At 43.4% G+C, this 19,034-nt stretch overlaps 1 protein-coding gene across 1 annotated transcript in view; it reads left to right on the top strand.

Annotated features, from left to right (window-relative positions):
- Positions 1–19,034, top strand: part of LOC133379090 (vomeronasal type-2 receptor 26-like) — a 37,987-nt gene that overhangs the window by 17,414 nt on the left and 1,539 nt on the right. The window contains exons 4-5 of the mRNA XM_061613700.1: positions 17,622–17,861; positions 18,648–18,845. Of these exons, the coding sequence (XP_061469684.1) occupies positions 17,622–17,861; positions 18,648–18,845 (438 nt within the window). The remainder of the gene's footprint in view (positions 1–17,621; positions 17,862–18,647; positions 18,846–19,034) is intronic.

Below are 19,034 nucleotides of genomic sequence, written 5' to 3'. Positions count from 1 at the left end.
GGGAGCAAATTCCATAGTTTAACTATGCACTGAGTAAAGAAGTACTTCCTTTTGTCTGTCCTGAATCTTCCAACATTCAGCTTCTTTGAATGTCCACGAGTTCTAGTATTATGAGAGAGGGAGAAGAACTTTTCTCTATCCACTTTCTCAGTGCCATGCATAATTTTATACACTTCTATCATGTCTCCTCTGACCCGCCTTTTCTCTAAACTAAAAAGCCCCAAATGCTGCAACCTTTCCTCATAAGGGAGTCGCTCCATCCCCTTGATCATTCTGGATGCCCTCTTCTGAACCTTTTCCAACTCTATAATATCCTTTTTGAGATGAGGCGACCAGAACTGTACACAGTATTCCAAATACGGCCGCACCATAGATTTATACAATGGCATTATGATATCAGCTGTTTTATTTTCAATACCTTTCCTAATTATTGCTAGCATGGAATTTGCCTTTTTCACAGCTGCCGCACACTGGGTCGACATTTTCATCGTGCTGTCCACTACAACCCCGAGGTCTCTCTCCTGGTCGGTCACTGCCAGTTCAGACCCCATGAGCCTATATGTGAAATTAAAATTTTTTGCTCCAATATACATAATTTTACACTTGTTTATATTGAATTGCATTTGCCATTTTTCCGCCCATTCACTCAGTTTGGAGAGGTCTTTTTGGAGCTCTTCGCAATCCCTTTTTGTTTTAACAACCCTGAACAATTTAGTGTCATCAGCAAACTTGGCCACTTCACTGCTCACTCCTAATTCTAGGTCATTAATGAACAAGTTGAAAAGTACAGGTCCCAATACCGATCCTTGAGGGACTCTACTTTCTACAGTCCTCCATTGGGAGAACTGTCCATTTATTCCTACTCTCTGCTTTCTGCTTCTTAACCAATTCCTTATCCACAAGAGGACCTCTCCTCTTATTCCATGACTGCTAAGCTTCCTCAGAAGTCTTTGGTGAGGTACCTTGTCAAATGCTTTTTGAAAGTCTAAGTACACTATGTCCACTGGATCACCTCTATCTATATGCTTGTTGACACTCTCAAAGAATTCTAGTAGGTTACTGAGACAGGACTTTCCCTTGCAGAAGCCATGGTGGCTCTGCTTCAGCAAGGCTTGTTCTTCTATGTGTTTAGTTAATCTAGCTTTAATCATACTTTCTACCAGTTTCCCAGGGACAGAAGTTAAGCTAACTGGCCTGTAATTTCCGGGATCCCCTCTGGATCCCTTTTTGAAGATTGGTGTTACATTTGCCACTTTCCAGTCCTCAGGCACAGAGGAGGACCTGAGGGACAAGTTACATATTTTAGTTAGCAGATCAGCAATTTCACATTTGAGTTCTTTGAGAACTCTCGGGTGGATGCCATCCAGGCCCGGTGATTTGTCAGTTTTTATATTGTCCATTAAGCTTAGAACTTCCTCTCTCGTTACCACTATTTGTCTCAGTTCCTCAGAATCCCTTCCTGCAAATGTTAGTTCAGGTTCAGGGATCTGCCCTATATCTTCCACTGTGAAGACCAGAGCTTGGAAGATTACTTTTAAAAAGTAATAAATTACAGTTACAATTACTTGGCCCAAAAAAGTAGTAATTACCGTTACAATTACAATTGCTCTGAAAGTAACTGATTACTTTACTTTTTCTCAAAAGTAATCACTACAATTACATTTCAGTTACTTTTTAAAAAAACTCCTACAAGGTGCTGGCCTTGGCTGCTGCACATCTAAGAAGCCTAAAACAATATTAAAAATAAACACACACACACAGGGGGTAGTAGAATAAAAAAAATTATCCATAAGATTAACATAATGGCATAACAGAATCTCACATCCCCCCAAGCAATGAAGATACCCCAACTCTTGAAATCAAATTTTACACTTGAAATGCTTTTAAAATATGTTTCTGTTCTGTCTCAAAAGAACAAGATGCTCAAAGAGCATGTCAGACAAGGAATGTCTTTTTACAGTCATTACGTTGCCACCCAGTACTGAACAGGCGTTCTACTGCGGCGCTTGAAGGCATGCCTGTGTTGTGCTGCAAAAAACACCGCAGCACACGTGGAAAGCCGTGGAGTGATGACACTTCCCTGCTGGGAGACCTCAGGTACCTCACCAGTTCCTCCTCAGCAGTGTCCACTGCTGACTTCTTGCCCTGGGGCAGAAAGTTAAAGAAGTCATCTTCTAAGTCATCTCCTTCCTGGTCTTTATCTGAAGACTGATCACTGTCCTCATTAAGTACACCCATCTTTATTTCAGCTTTCAACAAGGTTTCCATTGTGTATCTAAGAAAGAGAGAGGATATGTTAACACATATATGTTAGGAAACCATCATCTGCTCTTCATTTCCTGATGCTTGTCATGTCCCCTGGTTCAGGGTCCAGCCTGAGCCTGTGGATGATGACATGGAAGGTAGGAAGGTGACCAAGTCACCACACTCATGGGGCAGCACAGCAGACCCTTAAGGATTACCTGCAGCAACCCAAGGTTGTGATGAGGAGCCCCAGGAAGAAAAGGACCAGCCCCTGCCTACCACCTTAAGCCCTCTGATGCCTCCCTTGAGGCAACATTTCCCTTGGAGTAATCCACCCAAAGGGCTTCCCTAATGTTCTTACTTGTTGGTATGGGTGGTGGCCCGACACGATTCCAGCCAATCTAGTTTGAAGCGAGGGTGTACGCAGGCTGCCAGAAGAAGCAGATCCCTGCCAGATCCCCACCTCTCAAGGGTTGTCTGCTGCTGCTTCAGCATTTTGGGAGGACGGGTGTCATGCATTGGTTCAGGAAGGCCACGTCTCCTTGCCTTTATTGCTTCTTCAATTGCTCTCAGCTTCTCAGGGTGTGCCCTCTGAGGAAGAAGAACAAAGCATGAATCCAAGAAAAAATGGAAGAGGAACTTCACAATTTAAACATAAATAGACAATGGACACTCTCTGAGGACCAGCATGACAAAGGCTTACCTCAAAATGTTTCTTCACATTGGATGAGGGGGAAACAGCTGATCTCAGATTTTTGATCCTTGGAAGGCAGTAATTGCATTGTACAACAACATTTTTCCCACTCTGGCTCACAAATGTACAAGCTTTCTCAAAGCCAAACCATGGTACTTGCTGTTCTGCAGATGTGGCTGTGGGCAACTGGCACTGCCTCATGCCCTCCTCCTCCTCGTGCACAGGGCCTCCTTTCTGAACCTCACTTTCTAGTTTTGCCTCCTCAGGATCAACAAGCTGTGACTCAAGTGGCCGCACTAACTGAGTGCTGCTCTCAGCAGCAAAACCTGCAACAGGCGTCTCTGTAATAAACAAGAGATGATGCTCCTATATGGGTGAACTTCAGCTGTGATGTGCCCCCATCTCTTCCCCATGCTGCAAGATCCCCCAGTCAGAGTGGAAGTAAGCAGGTCAATAGCACAATTAAAAGAGATCCTATTTGCTCACTTAATAACCCTGCCTGGGCCAGTCTAACCTACTATCTCACAGGGTTGTTGTGAGAACAAAATGAGACTAGGGTTCAAATACCCACATAGCCATGAAGCTCACTGAGTGACCTTGGGCCAGTCACTGCCTCTCAGCCTCATGAAAACCCTATTCATAGGGTCACCATAAGTTGGAATCAACTTGAAGGCGGTACATATATTTTTTATTTTGAATATGATGATTATGATAATAAATATGCAGCATTTCAAATTAATTCTGTATGAGAAGCATTCCATGCCAAGCTTGGAAAACCAAGGATGAGGTATAAAATGTAGACAAAAATACTTTTGACAAAATGCCGTTTATATTTTATATATATGAGCCTGGGTAGGGAACATTTAATCTAGCCTACTTGCTTTCAGCAAGAAGGGTTAAGTGCCTTCAGGCTAGGGCAGTCACCAGAAGGCCACAGCAGAGACAAAGGAGCCTAGTGTTGTGGAGATGTTAGATGGGAGCTTTGGGGAGTAAAGATGGAGGCTCCTGAAGGCTGCAATTCTAAACACACTTACTAAGGGATTAAGCCCCATAGAACTCAACAGGACTGACTTCTAAGTAGATATAGTTTGGACTGTGCTGTTGGTAAACCTTGACTAGGGTTCTTCTGCAAAGACATCCATATCCAAGCAGGGTTGGCAACCCCCTGCCTGGAATACCCTGCCCTTATCTTTTAATGTGGCTGCTCCAAATGTTTTTACAGATTTGACCCTTTACTTCAGAAAGAGGTCTGAAAAATGAGTAAGAGTAAGAAGTATCTTTTAAAATTGTTCTTTTCAATTCACTCTTGAATGAACATCATACCTAGGGCAGATCCACACCATTCCTTTAAAGCACATTCAACACCCATTTGAAGCACATGAATCCCACCACAGAATCATGGGAACTGCAGTTTGTTAAGAGTGGTGAGAACTATAACTGTGAGGGGGAAATGACACTTCCCAGAATTCTTTAGGGGAAGTCATGCGCTTTAAATGCGAGTTGGATGTGCTTTACACATATTGTGTGAATCCGCTTAATAAATTTTGCCTGCATGTAAATTGTTTTAATTAATTTTTCAAAATGAAAATAAGCTATAAAGTGTAGTGGGTGACCATGGGCTACTCACCATTTCTCAGCCTATCTGCCCCTCAGGATGAAAACAATGGAGAACCATGACTACCCCAAGGCATAGTTAAAATGTAAAGGAAGTATTGTACAACCATAGTATGCAATTGGATACTTATAGGGACACAGCATGACAAAACTGGGTGGAAGTAAAAGTTCTACACTTAGGAAAAAGAAACCAAATGCACAGTTATAAGATGGGGGATACTTGGCTCAGCAGTACGACATGCAAGAAGGATCTTGGAATTGTTGTTGATCACAAGCTGAATATGAGCCAACAGTGTGATGTGGCTGCAAAAAAGGCAAATGCTATATCAGGCTGCATTAACAGAAGTATAGTTTCCAAATCATGTGAAGTATTAGTTCCCCTCTATTCAGCACTGGTTAGGCCTCATCTTGAATACTGTGTCCAGTTCTGGTCTCCGCACTTCAAGAAGGATGCAGACAAACTGGAACAGGTTCAAAAGAGGGCAACAAGGATGATCAGGGGACTGGAAACAACGCCCTATGAGGAGAGACTGAAGGAACTGGGCATATTTAACCTGGAGAAGAGAAGACTGAGGGGAGATATGATAGCCCTCTTCAAGTACATGAAAGGTTGCCACACAGAGGAGGGCCGGGATCTCTTCTCAATGATCCCAGAGTGCAGGACACAGAATAATGGGCTCAAGTTGCAAGAAGCCAGATTTCGACTGGACATCAGGAAAAGCTTCCTAACTGTTAGAGCCATACAATAATGGAACTAATTACTAGAGAGGTAGTGGGATCTCCGACACTGGAGGCATTCAAGAGGCAGCTGGACAGCCATCTGTCGGGAATGCTTTGATTTGGATTCCTGCATTGAGTTGTTTGCCAGGAGAGAGTGAAGAAGGAGGGGGGTGGAGTTCGGATTAGTATTGAGTAAAACCATATGCTTATGTGCCTTAAGAAGAAATCTTGTTAATCTTGTTAGCTTTGTTATCTTTAACAAATACTTAATTTGGTTTACCAAAGGCCTGATCCTTGACTGGGGTTTCACAGACCAGAAGGGAGGGTAAGGTAATGACCAAGGCTGAAGGGGAACTGTAACAAATGGTGGCAGCGGTGAAGAGAATAACAATACCAGTATTCAGAGTCTCTGGGAATACTAGTATTGGGACGTTACTGGTGGTTGCCTAGCAGGGGGATCTGTTGAGATCTGTGCTAGAGCGGGGAGAGAAATCATAAGAGAGAGCGGTCCGGACTGGTGGAGTCCCTGGTGGTGCCTAGAGACAGGCAGTAACCACGAGCAGGTAGGAACCTGACAGGGAGAGCCAGGGAAGGATGCCTCACATGTTAATCTTGTTAGCTTTGTTATCTGTAATAAATACTTAATTTGGTTTACCAAAGGCCTGATCCTTGGCTGGGGTTTCACAGACCAGAAGGGAGGGTAAGGTAATGATGGCCTTATAGGCCCCTTCCAACTCTACTATTCTATGATTCTATGAAAATATTTATATAAGCATGACTATCAAATATGTTTATTTATATAACCTGTAAAGATATTTATAGTGCAATCCTATGTTTGTTTACTCAGAAGCAAGTCCCAATGTATTCAATGGGGCTTACTCAACCAGGGAAAACTGCAGCCTCAAGTGATAAGGAACTTGTTCTTTTAACAAGTCCTTTAAGTTGAGAGCTTATCCCAGTCTGCGTCTGTGTTGAAATTGCTTTTTAATATGTTTTTAAACTTTTTCTTAAAAAAAATGTTTTTAAAGCTTTTAAAAATGTTTTTAAAGATGTTTTGTTTTAATATATTTTAAAGTCTGTTTTTATGATTTTTAAAGTGTTTTTAGTGCTTTTGTTTGCTGCCCTGGGCTCCTACTGGGAGGAAGGGCGGGATATAAATCAAATAATAAATAAATAAAAATAAATAAATAAACTTCATTCATTTTTTTAAAAAATGAGTATTAGTTTCCTACATAATAAAAACTGTGATAAACCCTGCCTAATTTCTTTAAAAATAGGGTTGGAGGGAGAGAGATTTACAACACAAACACAAGTCTGCACTTTACTCACAATCATGAAAGGGCGGGGTTGCAGCCAGAGCTTTGAAAAGTTACTTTATTTTTTTTTTACAATAATTTTTATTCAATTTTTCATAAAACATACAAAACAAAATCATAAAACATTCAAAGACAAAAAACAAAACAAAACAAAAATAATTAAACAAAAAAAATAAAATATTGACTGCCCATTTGTCACAGATCAAATCAGTTATAGGTCTACAATATATAACAATCCTGTCTCTTAAATCATATTATAAAATCACTTTCCTCCAGTAGTTATCTTAATTAATCATCAAATCTCATAAACATTACTTTATTCTTTCCACAAAAAGTCAAAGAGAGGTTTCAATTCTTTAAGAAATATATCTATCAATTTTTCTCCAAATAAACATGTCGATTAATCCATCTTGTTAATAATTATAATAATCTTATTGTCATAACCATAGTCCAAATAAACATTTCGATTAATCCATCTCATCAAAATCTGTTAGGTTCAATAATTTCAATAGCCATTATTCCATTATCCCTATTAGTTCCATCTTCCATCTTCAATAGTCCTGTTAAGTCCAGTAATTTCAGTGTCCAATCTTCCATTATCAGTATTCCATAATAATCTTGCTGTCGTAGCCATAGTCATATAATAAGAGTCTGATGGGAATTTCCTCTATCCCAAATATTTTCTTGCCATCCATTCTGAATAAGTTGCTGAAATCCTGTTGTAAAGTCATATCTCTGTTCTTCTTTTTTACAAAATGCACTGGCTCATCTCTTGAGAGTTTTTCCATTGTCACATGGCTGCAGTTAATTCCATAGATTTTCTCTATATCAAACTCCATCACGTCATTCCAGTCCAAAAGATTATCCAAGCCATTGATAACTTTATCTCTAATATCTTCATTAATTTCTTCAGAGATAACATTAAATTCCAAACAGTAGATTTTATTTCTAAAATCCATAAACTCCAGATCTTTTTCCAATTCCACATTTGTTCCAATCTCCAGGGCTTGTATCTTCCCTTTATTTTTTCTTTTCTCATCTCTGATCTCATTCTCCTCTCTCACAGGATCCCCTATTTCTTTAAGCTCCTGCGTCATTTTGCTCAGTTCAATTTTCAGCTCCTTACTACCCTGTCGCAGGGTTTGTTTCGTTATCTCAATCTCATCCATTATTTTCTGAAACATAGTTACTTCCAGATTCTCAGCCACTTTCTTGATTGCCATTTTTAAAACCACGAAAACAAAGCAAAACAAAAATAAAGAAGAACCACTTCTTATTTCAGCAACAATTGGGTTAATATTCCAGGCTTGATGACATCACAGTATAAACAGAGCAGCCTGCCTTATCTCTCTATGTTCAAGAATGCAAAACAAATTTAGTTCCCAGCATCAAAACAGTTAGTGGCGTCGTGAAGAAGCAGATTCGTCAAAATAAAATAGACCAAAAAGAGAATAGTCCCAGACAATATAATATTCCTCGGAATAGAAATCAGGAATAGAAATCCCTCTTCTGTTTATATCTTTAGAATGCACTTCCAGGACAGCTTTTTGCGACAGAAACAGAGATAAGCTGTTAATTTCGTGAATAACAGAGAAGAGTTATAGCTCACCCAGAAGTTGTCCAAAGCCGATCAATCTGACAAATCTCCTTTTGCTGCAACAATTTAAACCAAGTAAAAAAATAATAGAAAGAAAGGTGCTTGCCTGTTAGTCCGTTCTCTCTTTAAAGAAAAGATAAACGTATCGCTTAAACAGATAGAGCTTGTTCAGAAGTCCGTCCGGCATTGTTGGCTGGACCTTATCTCATAAATTAATGAAATCCAGTCCTCCCAACAAAAACAGGCTTTTGAGGTTGATCTCTACGTTTCTCCCTGCCCGGAAGAAATTTCATCAGTCAAAAAAAAATGTTCTGACTGATTTATATCTGAATAAGCTTCTTTTGAGGCGGGAGCCCGTCCCAAAAGCAGGCACAAGCGAAGTCACCCTTCTTTACTTTAAACTACAAATCCCATCAGCCCCAGCCAGCATGGCCACTGGATTGGGCTGATGGGAGTTGTAGCTAGAGCATGATCTGTTTAAAAAAAAGTTGTGCAGGGGGGGTTTACGTTTTGGTGTATATCTCAGGAATTAGACCACCTAGAAACTCATTTTTTTTAAATTGAAGCAGAGAGTCCAGAGAGTAAGGGGTGGTAGCCAGAGAGCTGGAGCCCCCCCCCCCAAAACCAGAGACTCCAGCCGAAAACACACACACCGGGGCACACACACACACAAATCATCGTCACTCACCTCCACAGCTCTTCGCCATTCTGCTGCAGCCTTCTCCTCCGTTGTTGTCCTTGCCCTGGCTTTTTCCTCCGGCGTCCATTTTTTCCTCTCAGAGTCAGACGCTAGCAGGCTCCCCCTGCCTATTCATCTCTTCCCTCGTGCCTCCTAACACAGATCACGAGGGAAGAGACAGTCTGTGCAGAGGTCCAATCAGTGTGAGGCACATGTCTTGTGTTAACTAATCACAGCCAGGAGCTGACTTCCCCTGGTTCCCGCCCCCAAGTAACGTCCAACCTAATGTGGAAACGTTAAAGTTGAAGCTGAAAAGTAGGGAAATTACTATTCGTTCCGTTACTTGCCAAATGTAATGGAATTACCCACTTGTTATTTAAAATTGTAACAAATTAAAAGTAACTCGTTAAAAATAACGAGTTACTTCCAAGCTCTGGTGAAGACAGATGCAAAGAATGCATTTAGCTTCTCTGCAATGTCCTTATCATTCTTTAGTACGCCTTTGACTCCCTTATCATCCAAGGGTCCAATCGTCTCCCTAGATGGTCTCCTGCTTTGAATGTATTGATAGAATTTTTGTTGTTGGTTTTTATGCTCTTAGCAATGTGCTCCTCAAATTCTTTTTTAGCATCCCTTATTGTCTTCTTGCATTTCTTTTGCCAGAGTTTGTGTCCTTTTTTATTTTCTTCATTTGGACAAGACTTCCATTTTCTGAAGGAAGACTTTTTGCCTCTAAGAGCTTCCTTGACTTTGCTCATTAACCATGCTGGCATCTTCTTGGCCCTGGCGGTACCTTTTTTGATCTGCGGTATGCACTCCAGTTGAGCTTCTAATATAGTGTTTTTAAACAACTTCCAAGCATTTTCGAGTGATGTGACCCTCTGGACTTTGTTCTTCAGCTTTCTTTTTACCAATCCCCTCATTTTTGTGAAGTTTCCTCTCTTGAAGTCAAAAGTGACCGTGTTGGATTTTCTTGGCAATTGGCCAGTTACATGTATGTTTAATTTAATAACACTATGGTCACTGCTCCCAATCGGTTCAACAACACTTACATCTCGCACCAGGTCCCGGTCCCCACTGAGGATTAAGTCCAGGGTTGCCGTCCCTCTGGTCGGTTCCATGACCAACTGGTCTAGGGAATAGTCATTTAGAATATCTAGAAATTTTGCTTCTTTGTCATGACTGGAACACATATGCAGCCATTCTATGTCCGGGTAGTTGAAGTCACCCATTACTACCACATTTCCTAGTTTCGATGCTTCCTCAATTTCATATCTCATCTCAAGGTCTCCCTGAGCATTTTGATCAGGGGGACGATAGATCATTCCCAGAATTAAATCCCTCCTGGGGCATGTTATCACCACCCATAACGATTCTGTGGAGGAGTCTGCCTCTTTTGGGGTTTCCAGCTTGCTGGATTCAATGCCTTCTTTCACATATAGAGCGACTCCGCCACCAATACGTCCTTCCCTGTCCTTCTGATATAGTTTATATCCAGGGATAACCCTATCCCACTGGTTTTCTCCATTCCACCAGGTCTCAGTTATGCTCACTATATCAATGCTCTCCTCTAAGACCAAGCACTCCGGTTCTCCCATCTTGGTTCGGAGGCTCCTAGCATTAGCGTACAGGCACTTGTAAGCAGTGTCTCTCTTCAAGTGTCTTTGGCACTTGTGGTTTGGCCTGTGGTAATTTTGCCCTTCTGAATTTATATCCTGTGCCCCTGCTCTCACAATGTCTACTTCTAGGCCTACCCCTTTTACAATTTCAACATTTCTTTGGTCTTTATCCCAGGAGGGAGGTTTATTCCGATCCGGACCTTCCTCAGCTCCTGTCGGGTTTCCCCCTCAGTCAGTTTAAAAGCTGCCCTGCCACCTTTTTAATTTTAAGTGCCAGCAGTCTGGTTCCATTCTGGTTCAAGTGGAGCCCGTCCCTTTTGTACAGGCCTGGCTTGTCCCATAATGTTCTCCAGTGCCTAACAAATCTAAACCCTTCCACCCGACACCATCATCTCATCCACGCATTGAGACTGCTAAACTGTGCCAGTCTAGCTGGTCCTGCGTGTGGAACCGGTAGCATTTCAGAGAAAGCCACCTTGGAGGTCCTGGCTTTCAGCATCCTACCTAGCAACCTAAAGTTTGCTTCCAGGACCTCACGGCTGCATTTCCCCATGTCGTTGTTGCCAACGTGCACCACGACCACTGACTCCTCCCCAGCACTGTCTACCAAACTATCTAAACGACGGGGGATATCCGCAACCTTTGCACCAGGCAGGCAAAACACCTTGCGGTCTACACGCCCATCACACACCCCACTGTCTATGTTCCTAATGATCGAATCACCCACTGCAAGGATCCCTCCACCCCCTAAAGATATATCCTCGGTACGAGAGGATAGCTGCTCATCCCCCAAGGAATGGGTCCCTTCTAAGGGATCATTTCCCTCTTCCTCAGCTGGATGCTCTCCTTCCCCGAGACCGTCGTTCTCCATGATAGCAGAAAAGGTATCATCCTTGGAGTGGGACACAGCTATAACGTCCCTGAAGGCCTCCTCCACACACCTCTCTGCCTCTCTCAGCTTTTCCAGGTCCGCCACCTTGGCCTCAAGGAAATGAAGTCGTTCCCGGAGAGCCAGGAGCTCATTGCACCGAGAGCACACCCACGACTTCTGTCCAACAGGCAGATAGTCGTACATGCTGCAGGCGGTGCAAAACACTGGAAAGCCCGCACACCCCTGCTGGCTTCTAACCTGCATAATTTTGTTTAAGGTTTATTACGTCAATGGGTTGGAGACTGCAGTTTAGTTGAGGTCAGGGAACAGATAGGCAGAGTGGGGGGCCCTTGCCTCCTCGCCCTGCTTCCGAACTCGCTCTGCTGCTTAACTCACCTTGACGCTTTGTCAGCTGGGGCCTTGACGCTTTGTCAGCTGGGGCTCCCTCTAGCTCGTGGAGCAGGCTCCCTCGCTAGGCTGCTCTGACTTTATATGTGTGGCTGGTTCCTCCCAGCTACTGCTGCCAGCCAATGATGTGTTACTTGAGGCTGATGGCTCAACTATCAGCTGGGGCTTAACTCTTTAGGATTATCTCAGGCTTCCTTCCTGTGAAGGCAGGAAGGCAGGTTTCCTTCCTTAGCAAGGGGCAGGGTTTAAGCTTTTGGTTGCTTTTAATCTAAGCATGGGGCTGCGACTTTCAGGCAAGTCTTTTTTGTTTGTTGTTTTCCCACCTAGAACAGCCTGACCTTTCTTTAACCTAGGGAAACAGAGCTTGTGGTTGTGTTTCAGGAAGGCTAAAGCTGCCCTTTTTAGCAAGGACTGAGCTGACTCTCCCCCTGTATGTATTGGTTTAGTTTCCTTTTTCCCCTTCTCTCCGACTGGAATTTAGCCTTGTTTACAGTGTCCCCTGAAGCTTTCCTGCTAGGGTGGTGTTGAAAATTAGCTTTCTATAGGCTTCCTTCTCCTAGGATCTGTCTCCTAAGATATAGGTTCTTGGTGTGTGTTACTAGGGGCTTTGGCTCTAAATGCAGTCCTTGACCACAATGCTACTGACTACTATCTGTTGTTCCAAGTTCAGAGACTGAGGCACAGAGTTTAACAACAGTTCTGCACGGGAGTTTAAGTAGTGCTCTGAGTTCTCCTTATTCAGAGTGAAAAGCTAAGTAAAGGGGTAGTGGCAGTCTAGCATGCAGGGCTGGTGTTGGTTGTGACTTAGCCCTGGAAAGGCAAGTTCCTGGGAGCAGTTGTCCAGGGAATTGGTGCTGCTCTCAGAAGCAAAGACCACTCCCTTGGGTTCTGAATTCAAAGGGCTCCAAGGGGGAATCTTTGACAAAACCGTCTGTGAAAGTGCAGCTCTGCTGGGAGAACAGGAGTTATTTGGAGGAAGTCATGACTGTTTAAAGTGGAATAATAATGAAAGAAATGTCTGGTGTGAATGTGGCCTTAGAATTGCAATGCTACCTTCAGTGTGAGACCAAGCATGGCATTTCAGAAGGAGGCGGTCAAAGCGATTTAAGATATCATTTGCTCCAATTGTGTTTTGATGATTATTTATTTATTTATTTATTAAATTTCCTGCATTGGATTCCTGCACTGAGCAGGGGGTTGGACTCAACAGGCCTATAACATGGTTCTATGAGTCAACATCCTACCCTTCCTCCCACAGGGAGATCAGGGCAGCCCACAAGTGATAAAAGCACTAAAAATGTATTTATTACCTGCCCTTCACCCACAGGTCCCAGGGCAGGTCACAACTATTTTAAAATGCATAACTGAAACAGTTAAAAACAATCTAAACATCACAGAAAATAGGATGGATCCTAAAAATATACATCTCAGGTGTCGAAGGCCAGGGTAAAAAAAGTGCATCTTCAGCATTTGCCAAAAGTTGCACAATGAAGTTGTCAGACACACCTCTGAGGGTGGTGGACCTACCAAAAGGCTCCCACCTGCTGATCTCCACACCTGAGAGGGTCTGTAGGGAAGGAGGCAGTTTCTCAGATATTTGGGACCCAAGTCATTTAGTGCTTTAAACAGTAATGTGAGCACCTTGAACCGGCCCCAGAAATATACTGGCAACCAATGCAAACTTGTGTGCAAACGGGGAGAGGGCATTTGCTGAGAAGACTAAAAGACCAACACCAGGAGGCAACAGGCCTCAGCTAAAGCATGTGTGGTTGAGTAATAGTTCAGATATATGTTAAGATCAGATCCTGGTGGTGGACCGGCTCCTTATCTTCTCCACCCACCACAGGTCACGTTTGACGGGTGAGCGAGTCCAACACACTATCAGTCACAATGACACAATGGAACTATGCAAGCCTAATCCAACCATGAGCTGATCATCAGGGCTTTCAGGAGTGCAAAACATCCGAGCCCTGTCAACCAGCGAATTGCAGGCGCCTGCAAAATGTTGTGGACAGGACTTGGCAAATGTGAGAAATCAGCTTCCTGGTGGTACCTGCAATCCTCCTTTGGCCCAGGAGCATCTTTACTTGACCCACACCTAACATCATATATGACATCGGGTGTAGGGTACGTGGGCATCGGTTGCCCAAAACAGTGCCTAGGCCAAATGGGGAGATCTGGCGCACCTGGTATGGTACCTGGGCCAGAGGTTCTCCAGTATAGTCCTAAAAGGAAATCTTGATCCTGACTCTTCTGACTGTGTTTTTTCACAAAGTTTCGACATGCTCAGTTGCCCCCTCCATTCTCCATCTCAGAGTTTGGAGCCACATCTGGAACTTTTTGCAAACATGTTTTTCTCCAGCCAAGCACCTGCGCCTGGAGTTCAGGATGCCGCAATGCTTCTTTGCCTTATAATTATCCAAATAATAGTGATTTTTTTAACCTACTTTTCACCAAAGCTCCAGGGATTTGTCCAAAGACTGCCTTTGAGTCCACCAAAATAAACATGAGAATGAAGAGTAACATGAGCCAACATCTTGCATTTGAGCCCCAAAAGACTCGCATAAATGCCTCCTGTGCCACTTAGAGTTTGGGCTGAGATTTAGGCCGGGTGAGGAGGATAGTGTGAGGTTGACTTCCATCCCCTTCAGCAGTGAAGTCTTGGCTGGGCTCCATCAACTTCAGGAAAGCCACTGAACCTTGCAAAATGGTCAGGTGTCATTGAATGATTGTTCTGATTAATTGAGTGGAGCAGCCTCAAGGTACGTGGCTCTTCCAGCCAGAGAATGGTCTTGCTGCTCCTTTTCCTGCTTCTGATATTGCTTCTGCTGCCATATGCGGGCTGTGGGATGCTCAAGGCGAAATGCCCCTTGACTCTGGTGAGGGATCGGATAGACCCTTTCAACTACTACACGCCAGGAGACCACCTCCTCGGTGGGGTCATCTCTGCCACAAGAGCTTTATTTTATCTGCACTTCTTCAACAAGCCCCCCTCTACCAGCTTTTCCCAGTAAGTCCTTGTTGTGAGGATGGAGTTATCCCAACTGGCCAGGCTCTCTCCTGCTCCTGATAAATCCCTGTCCTGCTCTGCCTCTGTGATTTTACGCATTCATTGGTGCTAAGGCAACATCAACTACATAATCTGCATTTTCAGATGCTGACTCTGGTGAGGCCCCTTTTCAAGCATCAAGGATAGTAATATAGGACAATGACATAATTTTAACAGAACAAACACTTTTCTTTTAACTTCTGTGAACAGACACAGGCCAGTGGCTTAGGACAAAATCCACTAGGAAATTCAGCATCCTATCAGCTGTTTGCATGTTTTCAAAGCAAGAAATACTTATAGACCACTTCATCAGACAACCTGTTTATTGAGCATTCATTCTCAAGCACAAAGCTTGCAGGAAGGGTAGACAATATCCATTGTTTATAGAGCATTCATTCTGATATGTTTGCATTATATGGCATCTCATTAAGCAATTGTTACACTACATTTCCACATCGATTTCCTTTGCAGTTTTTAATGGGGGGTGGGTTGACGTGGTTTTTTGTGCAAGAGACCGCATTCACAATAACTCTGCAGCTTGAGGGAAATGAATGACTCAAGAAACAATCAGCCAGGGAGAATAGCCAGAGGGGAGGTGGCCCACAGAAGCAGCAAACCTTGGTGTGAGAATTAGGGGGAGTAGATGTAATTTCAACAATTAGAGATGGGAGGAGTATGGTTTCAGTCTCTCTGTGTGTCTGCAGTTAAAGTGTAGCTGCTGTAACATCACTTGATCTGTACTCTGTGACACCTAGGAATCCAGATTGAATTTACTTGCAAACAAAAACACAGCCATCCTTCAAAATTCACACCTCTTGGAATTTTTGCAATGCACTTCTCCAGCCTAGTAATGTGTATGAAAATGCGACCCTCTGAATAGGGTTTTCATGGTAAGCGGCATTCAGAGGGGTTGACCATTGCCTCCCTCTGAGGCTAGTCCTCCCCAGATGGCTAGCGCCTGCTCAGCTTGCCCCTTCTTTGCCCGCAACTGCCAGCTGGGGGGCAACTGGGCTCCTTGGGACTCTGCAGCTTGCCCACGGCTGCACAGGTGGCAGGGCACATAACCCCTGAGCCACTCACTGTGGGGTGATCTTTAGCTGGCCCTTGACACCCAGGACACAAGGGGGGATTTAAACTCACACACTCTGGACTCCCAGCCAGGCTCTCCTCCCCACTGTATATAGAAATGCATATACTATGGTAAAGTGCATAGGCTAATAAAAGCAACATGCAAAAGTGCATCCATCATATAAAGGAAATTGCTTTGCAGAAATGTGGGTATATTGTTATGGAAATATGTACATATATGCAGAGGTACTCAGCGGTCTGAGCTGTGTGTGCCACTGTGTGTATTTACCTAGGTAGCAGGCTTTTACCCTGCAATTAGATCATTGAGACTTAAGACTTAGTAAAATAAGAAAATCCACTTAATTTATAGAAATACGTAGTAGATAGGAAAGGCATCCCTAGTTCTAACTAACTCAGTTGGAGGTGCAATGCCCAGACGTGGGTCTTGCCCTCATGGCTCAGGAGAGAGAACAAATACAAAGATGTCTCCTCTCTCCTTGGACAGTGGAAGAAGAAGAAGACAAAGGATGGGAGGTCAGGTCAGCTTCCTTAACATCAGTTTACAATGGAAGGAAGTTAGGTAGAGAAGGGCACAGGTAAAGGTAGGCATGCCTAGTCAGCTGGAGGACCCTATCTTCCTTCTGGGATACAAACAAAAGAACCCAAACAGGAGTTGCTCTTGCCCCACTTCCAACACCCCTTCTCAACGAGTGTTTGGTTCAGCCCACGAGGTTCATCTTGTCTTGCAGCTTGCAATGTCTGACTTGCCCAATGCCTTCGTCAGAGCATCTGCAGTCATATCTTCCGTTGGAGAATACTCCATCTTGAGTAGTCCACTGCAGTAGGTATCTCTAAGGAAATAATGCTTCACTAGTGCTTGGTTCCAGAAATCACCCCTTCTAACTCAATGAGTCTGATGCATCCTTGGTAGTCTTCATGCATCACGACAGGCCCAGGTACAGAAATGCCTAGGTAGAGCACAGGTAAAGGTAGTCCAGCCTAGCCAGCTGGAGGACTCTAACTCTATCTTCCTTCTGAAATACACACAAAAGAACCCAAACAGGAGTTGCTCTTGCCCCACTTCCAATATATATATGATGTGTATATAAGGCATACAAAATTGCAAACTGATGTGGAAATGTGGATAACAATGTAAGAGTGGGAAAATTTCAAACCTGAGAAACATTGAAGCTGTTTTACCAGTCAGTTACTCTACTCTCAAAGGAAAGTTATTCTCTCCTCTCTCACCTTTCAAGACACACACACATGGGCAAGACTAGGCTACATTGTACACCTGTTACCTGTGCCAGGGGTGCCAGACCTTCAGCCTGTGGGCCAATCTTGCTCTGCCAGGGAGCCTAATTTGGCCATCTGCCCTCAACCATGCCACACTCTCATCAGCTGACATCACTGGTGAACTTCCTACTTTGGTTTAGTGGTGAGGGATGGACAAATCTCTGTTTCTTAGTTTTCCAATCTTAAATTCAGTTCTCTGTGTTTCCACAGTAATACACACACACACACCATTAAGGAGGATTTGGCTGTTGAGCTTGTGGCTTTGACTCTTGATCAGTGTTAACGTAAGTAAATTAATTCCAGACCTTAGACTGTTAAAGAAACAAGAACTGAATCTATTTATCTTCACTGAAGGTAGGATGATGCTGATGATGCAATGTGTATATTTTTGCAGGGAATTATTCACAAAGTCCTGGCAGAGCCTCTCCTTCCTGTTTGCCATTCAGGAGATCAACAGGAATCCAAGGCTCTTGCCCAACATCACCTTAGGCTACAGCATCCATGAGAGCTTCTTTAATGGAAGGGTGACGTACGATGCTTTGTTAGACCTGCTGTCCACTGGGCAGGCAAATGTTCCAAACTACAACTGCGGAGGACAGAATAACTTACTGGCTGTTCTCGAAGAATCTGGCTCTGAAATCTCCATCCAAATTTCAGGCTTGTTGGGCATCTACAAAATCCCACAGGTAGGAATGGAGACCGGGTGGGGCATTAGCCAGCTGAGCCCAATTTTTTTTGCAATCTCTCCCGGGAATTTGAAAAATGGTTGGGGTGGATGTCCAAAGTGAGACTGGAGACAGGCCCTAGGCCTGAGGCCTCATGCAAGATACACACTACTCACAAGAGGAGGGAGTCCCTGTAAGGATCCTCCTACCAGAGCATTTTACTGGTGGGGGGGTTCCTTTTATAAAAAACATGATTACCCAGAGAATGTCACAAGGGAAACACTGTCCCCAGCAAAGATGCTTGCAATAGATGGGACTTAGGGATGGACCGTTTCTCATTCTTCCAATCTAGAATTCAGTTTCCCACATTCTGTAGTAATTTGTAATCTTTTTTTAAAAAAAAGCCTCACGAAAATTCAACAGCATTTTAGTGAGCCTTACTCCTAATATACACATTTGTATTATGTGTTGACCAATATAAACATTTTTGCAAGCAATTTTCTCTGATACGTAACACAGTTTGCATGTTATCTTCACACTTGTGTGCATTTGTGTCTGCATCTTCCCCTAATACACATTGTACACATATTCATGCACCTTGTTCGTAGAACTGCATCACAAGATTTGGAGAAGGGTAATTGTGTTTTTCTTCAAAAAGGGTATATTAGGTTGTTTCTTATTCCCCTGTCCCTAATAGGACCGCCATCCTTCATAATGGTCAGAATCTTTCCCATCCTCATTCATCATATTGGGATAAGGAATATTTGGGCTTTGATCTGAAAGAAAACACCTTCTTTTTCTCACCAGGTCAGCTATGCTTTTGTCTCTCCGGTTCTGAGTGATAAGATCCAGTTCCCTTTTTTCTACCGGATGGTCCCCAAAGAAGATGCCCAGTACCCAGGGATTGTCAAGCTGCTCCTGCACTTCAGGTGGACGTTCGTTGGTCTCATTGCTTTTGACACCGACAACGGAGAGAGGTTCATGAAGACCTTGACACCTGCGCTCGTCAGGAGTGGCATTTGTGTTGCCATCTCCCAAAGCATCCCACCACTTACATATGAAATGGAGATCAATCTTCTTCCATTCTTCACATGGCGACAAGTCCTTGTGTTTGTTTATTATGCAGAGACTACTTATGGATTAGATGGAATAATGATTATGCAACTATTATTTGATGGTGTGATGAAACTCACA

The sequence above is a fragment of the Rhineura floridana genome, chromosome 3 (genome assembly GCF_030035675.1).
Source record: "Rhineura floridana isolate rRhiFlo1 chromosome 3, rRhiFlo1.hap2, whole genome shotgun sequence".
NCBI classification, from domain to species: domain Eukaryota; kingdom Metazoa; phylum Chordata; class Lepidosauria; order Squamata; family Rhineuridae; genus Rhineura; species Rhineura floridana.
The sequence above is the reverse complement of the archived record's forward strand: the minus strand, read 5'-3'. Positions and strand labels throughout refer to the sequence as shown.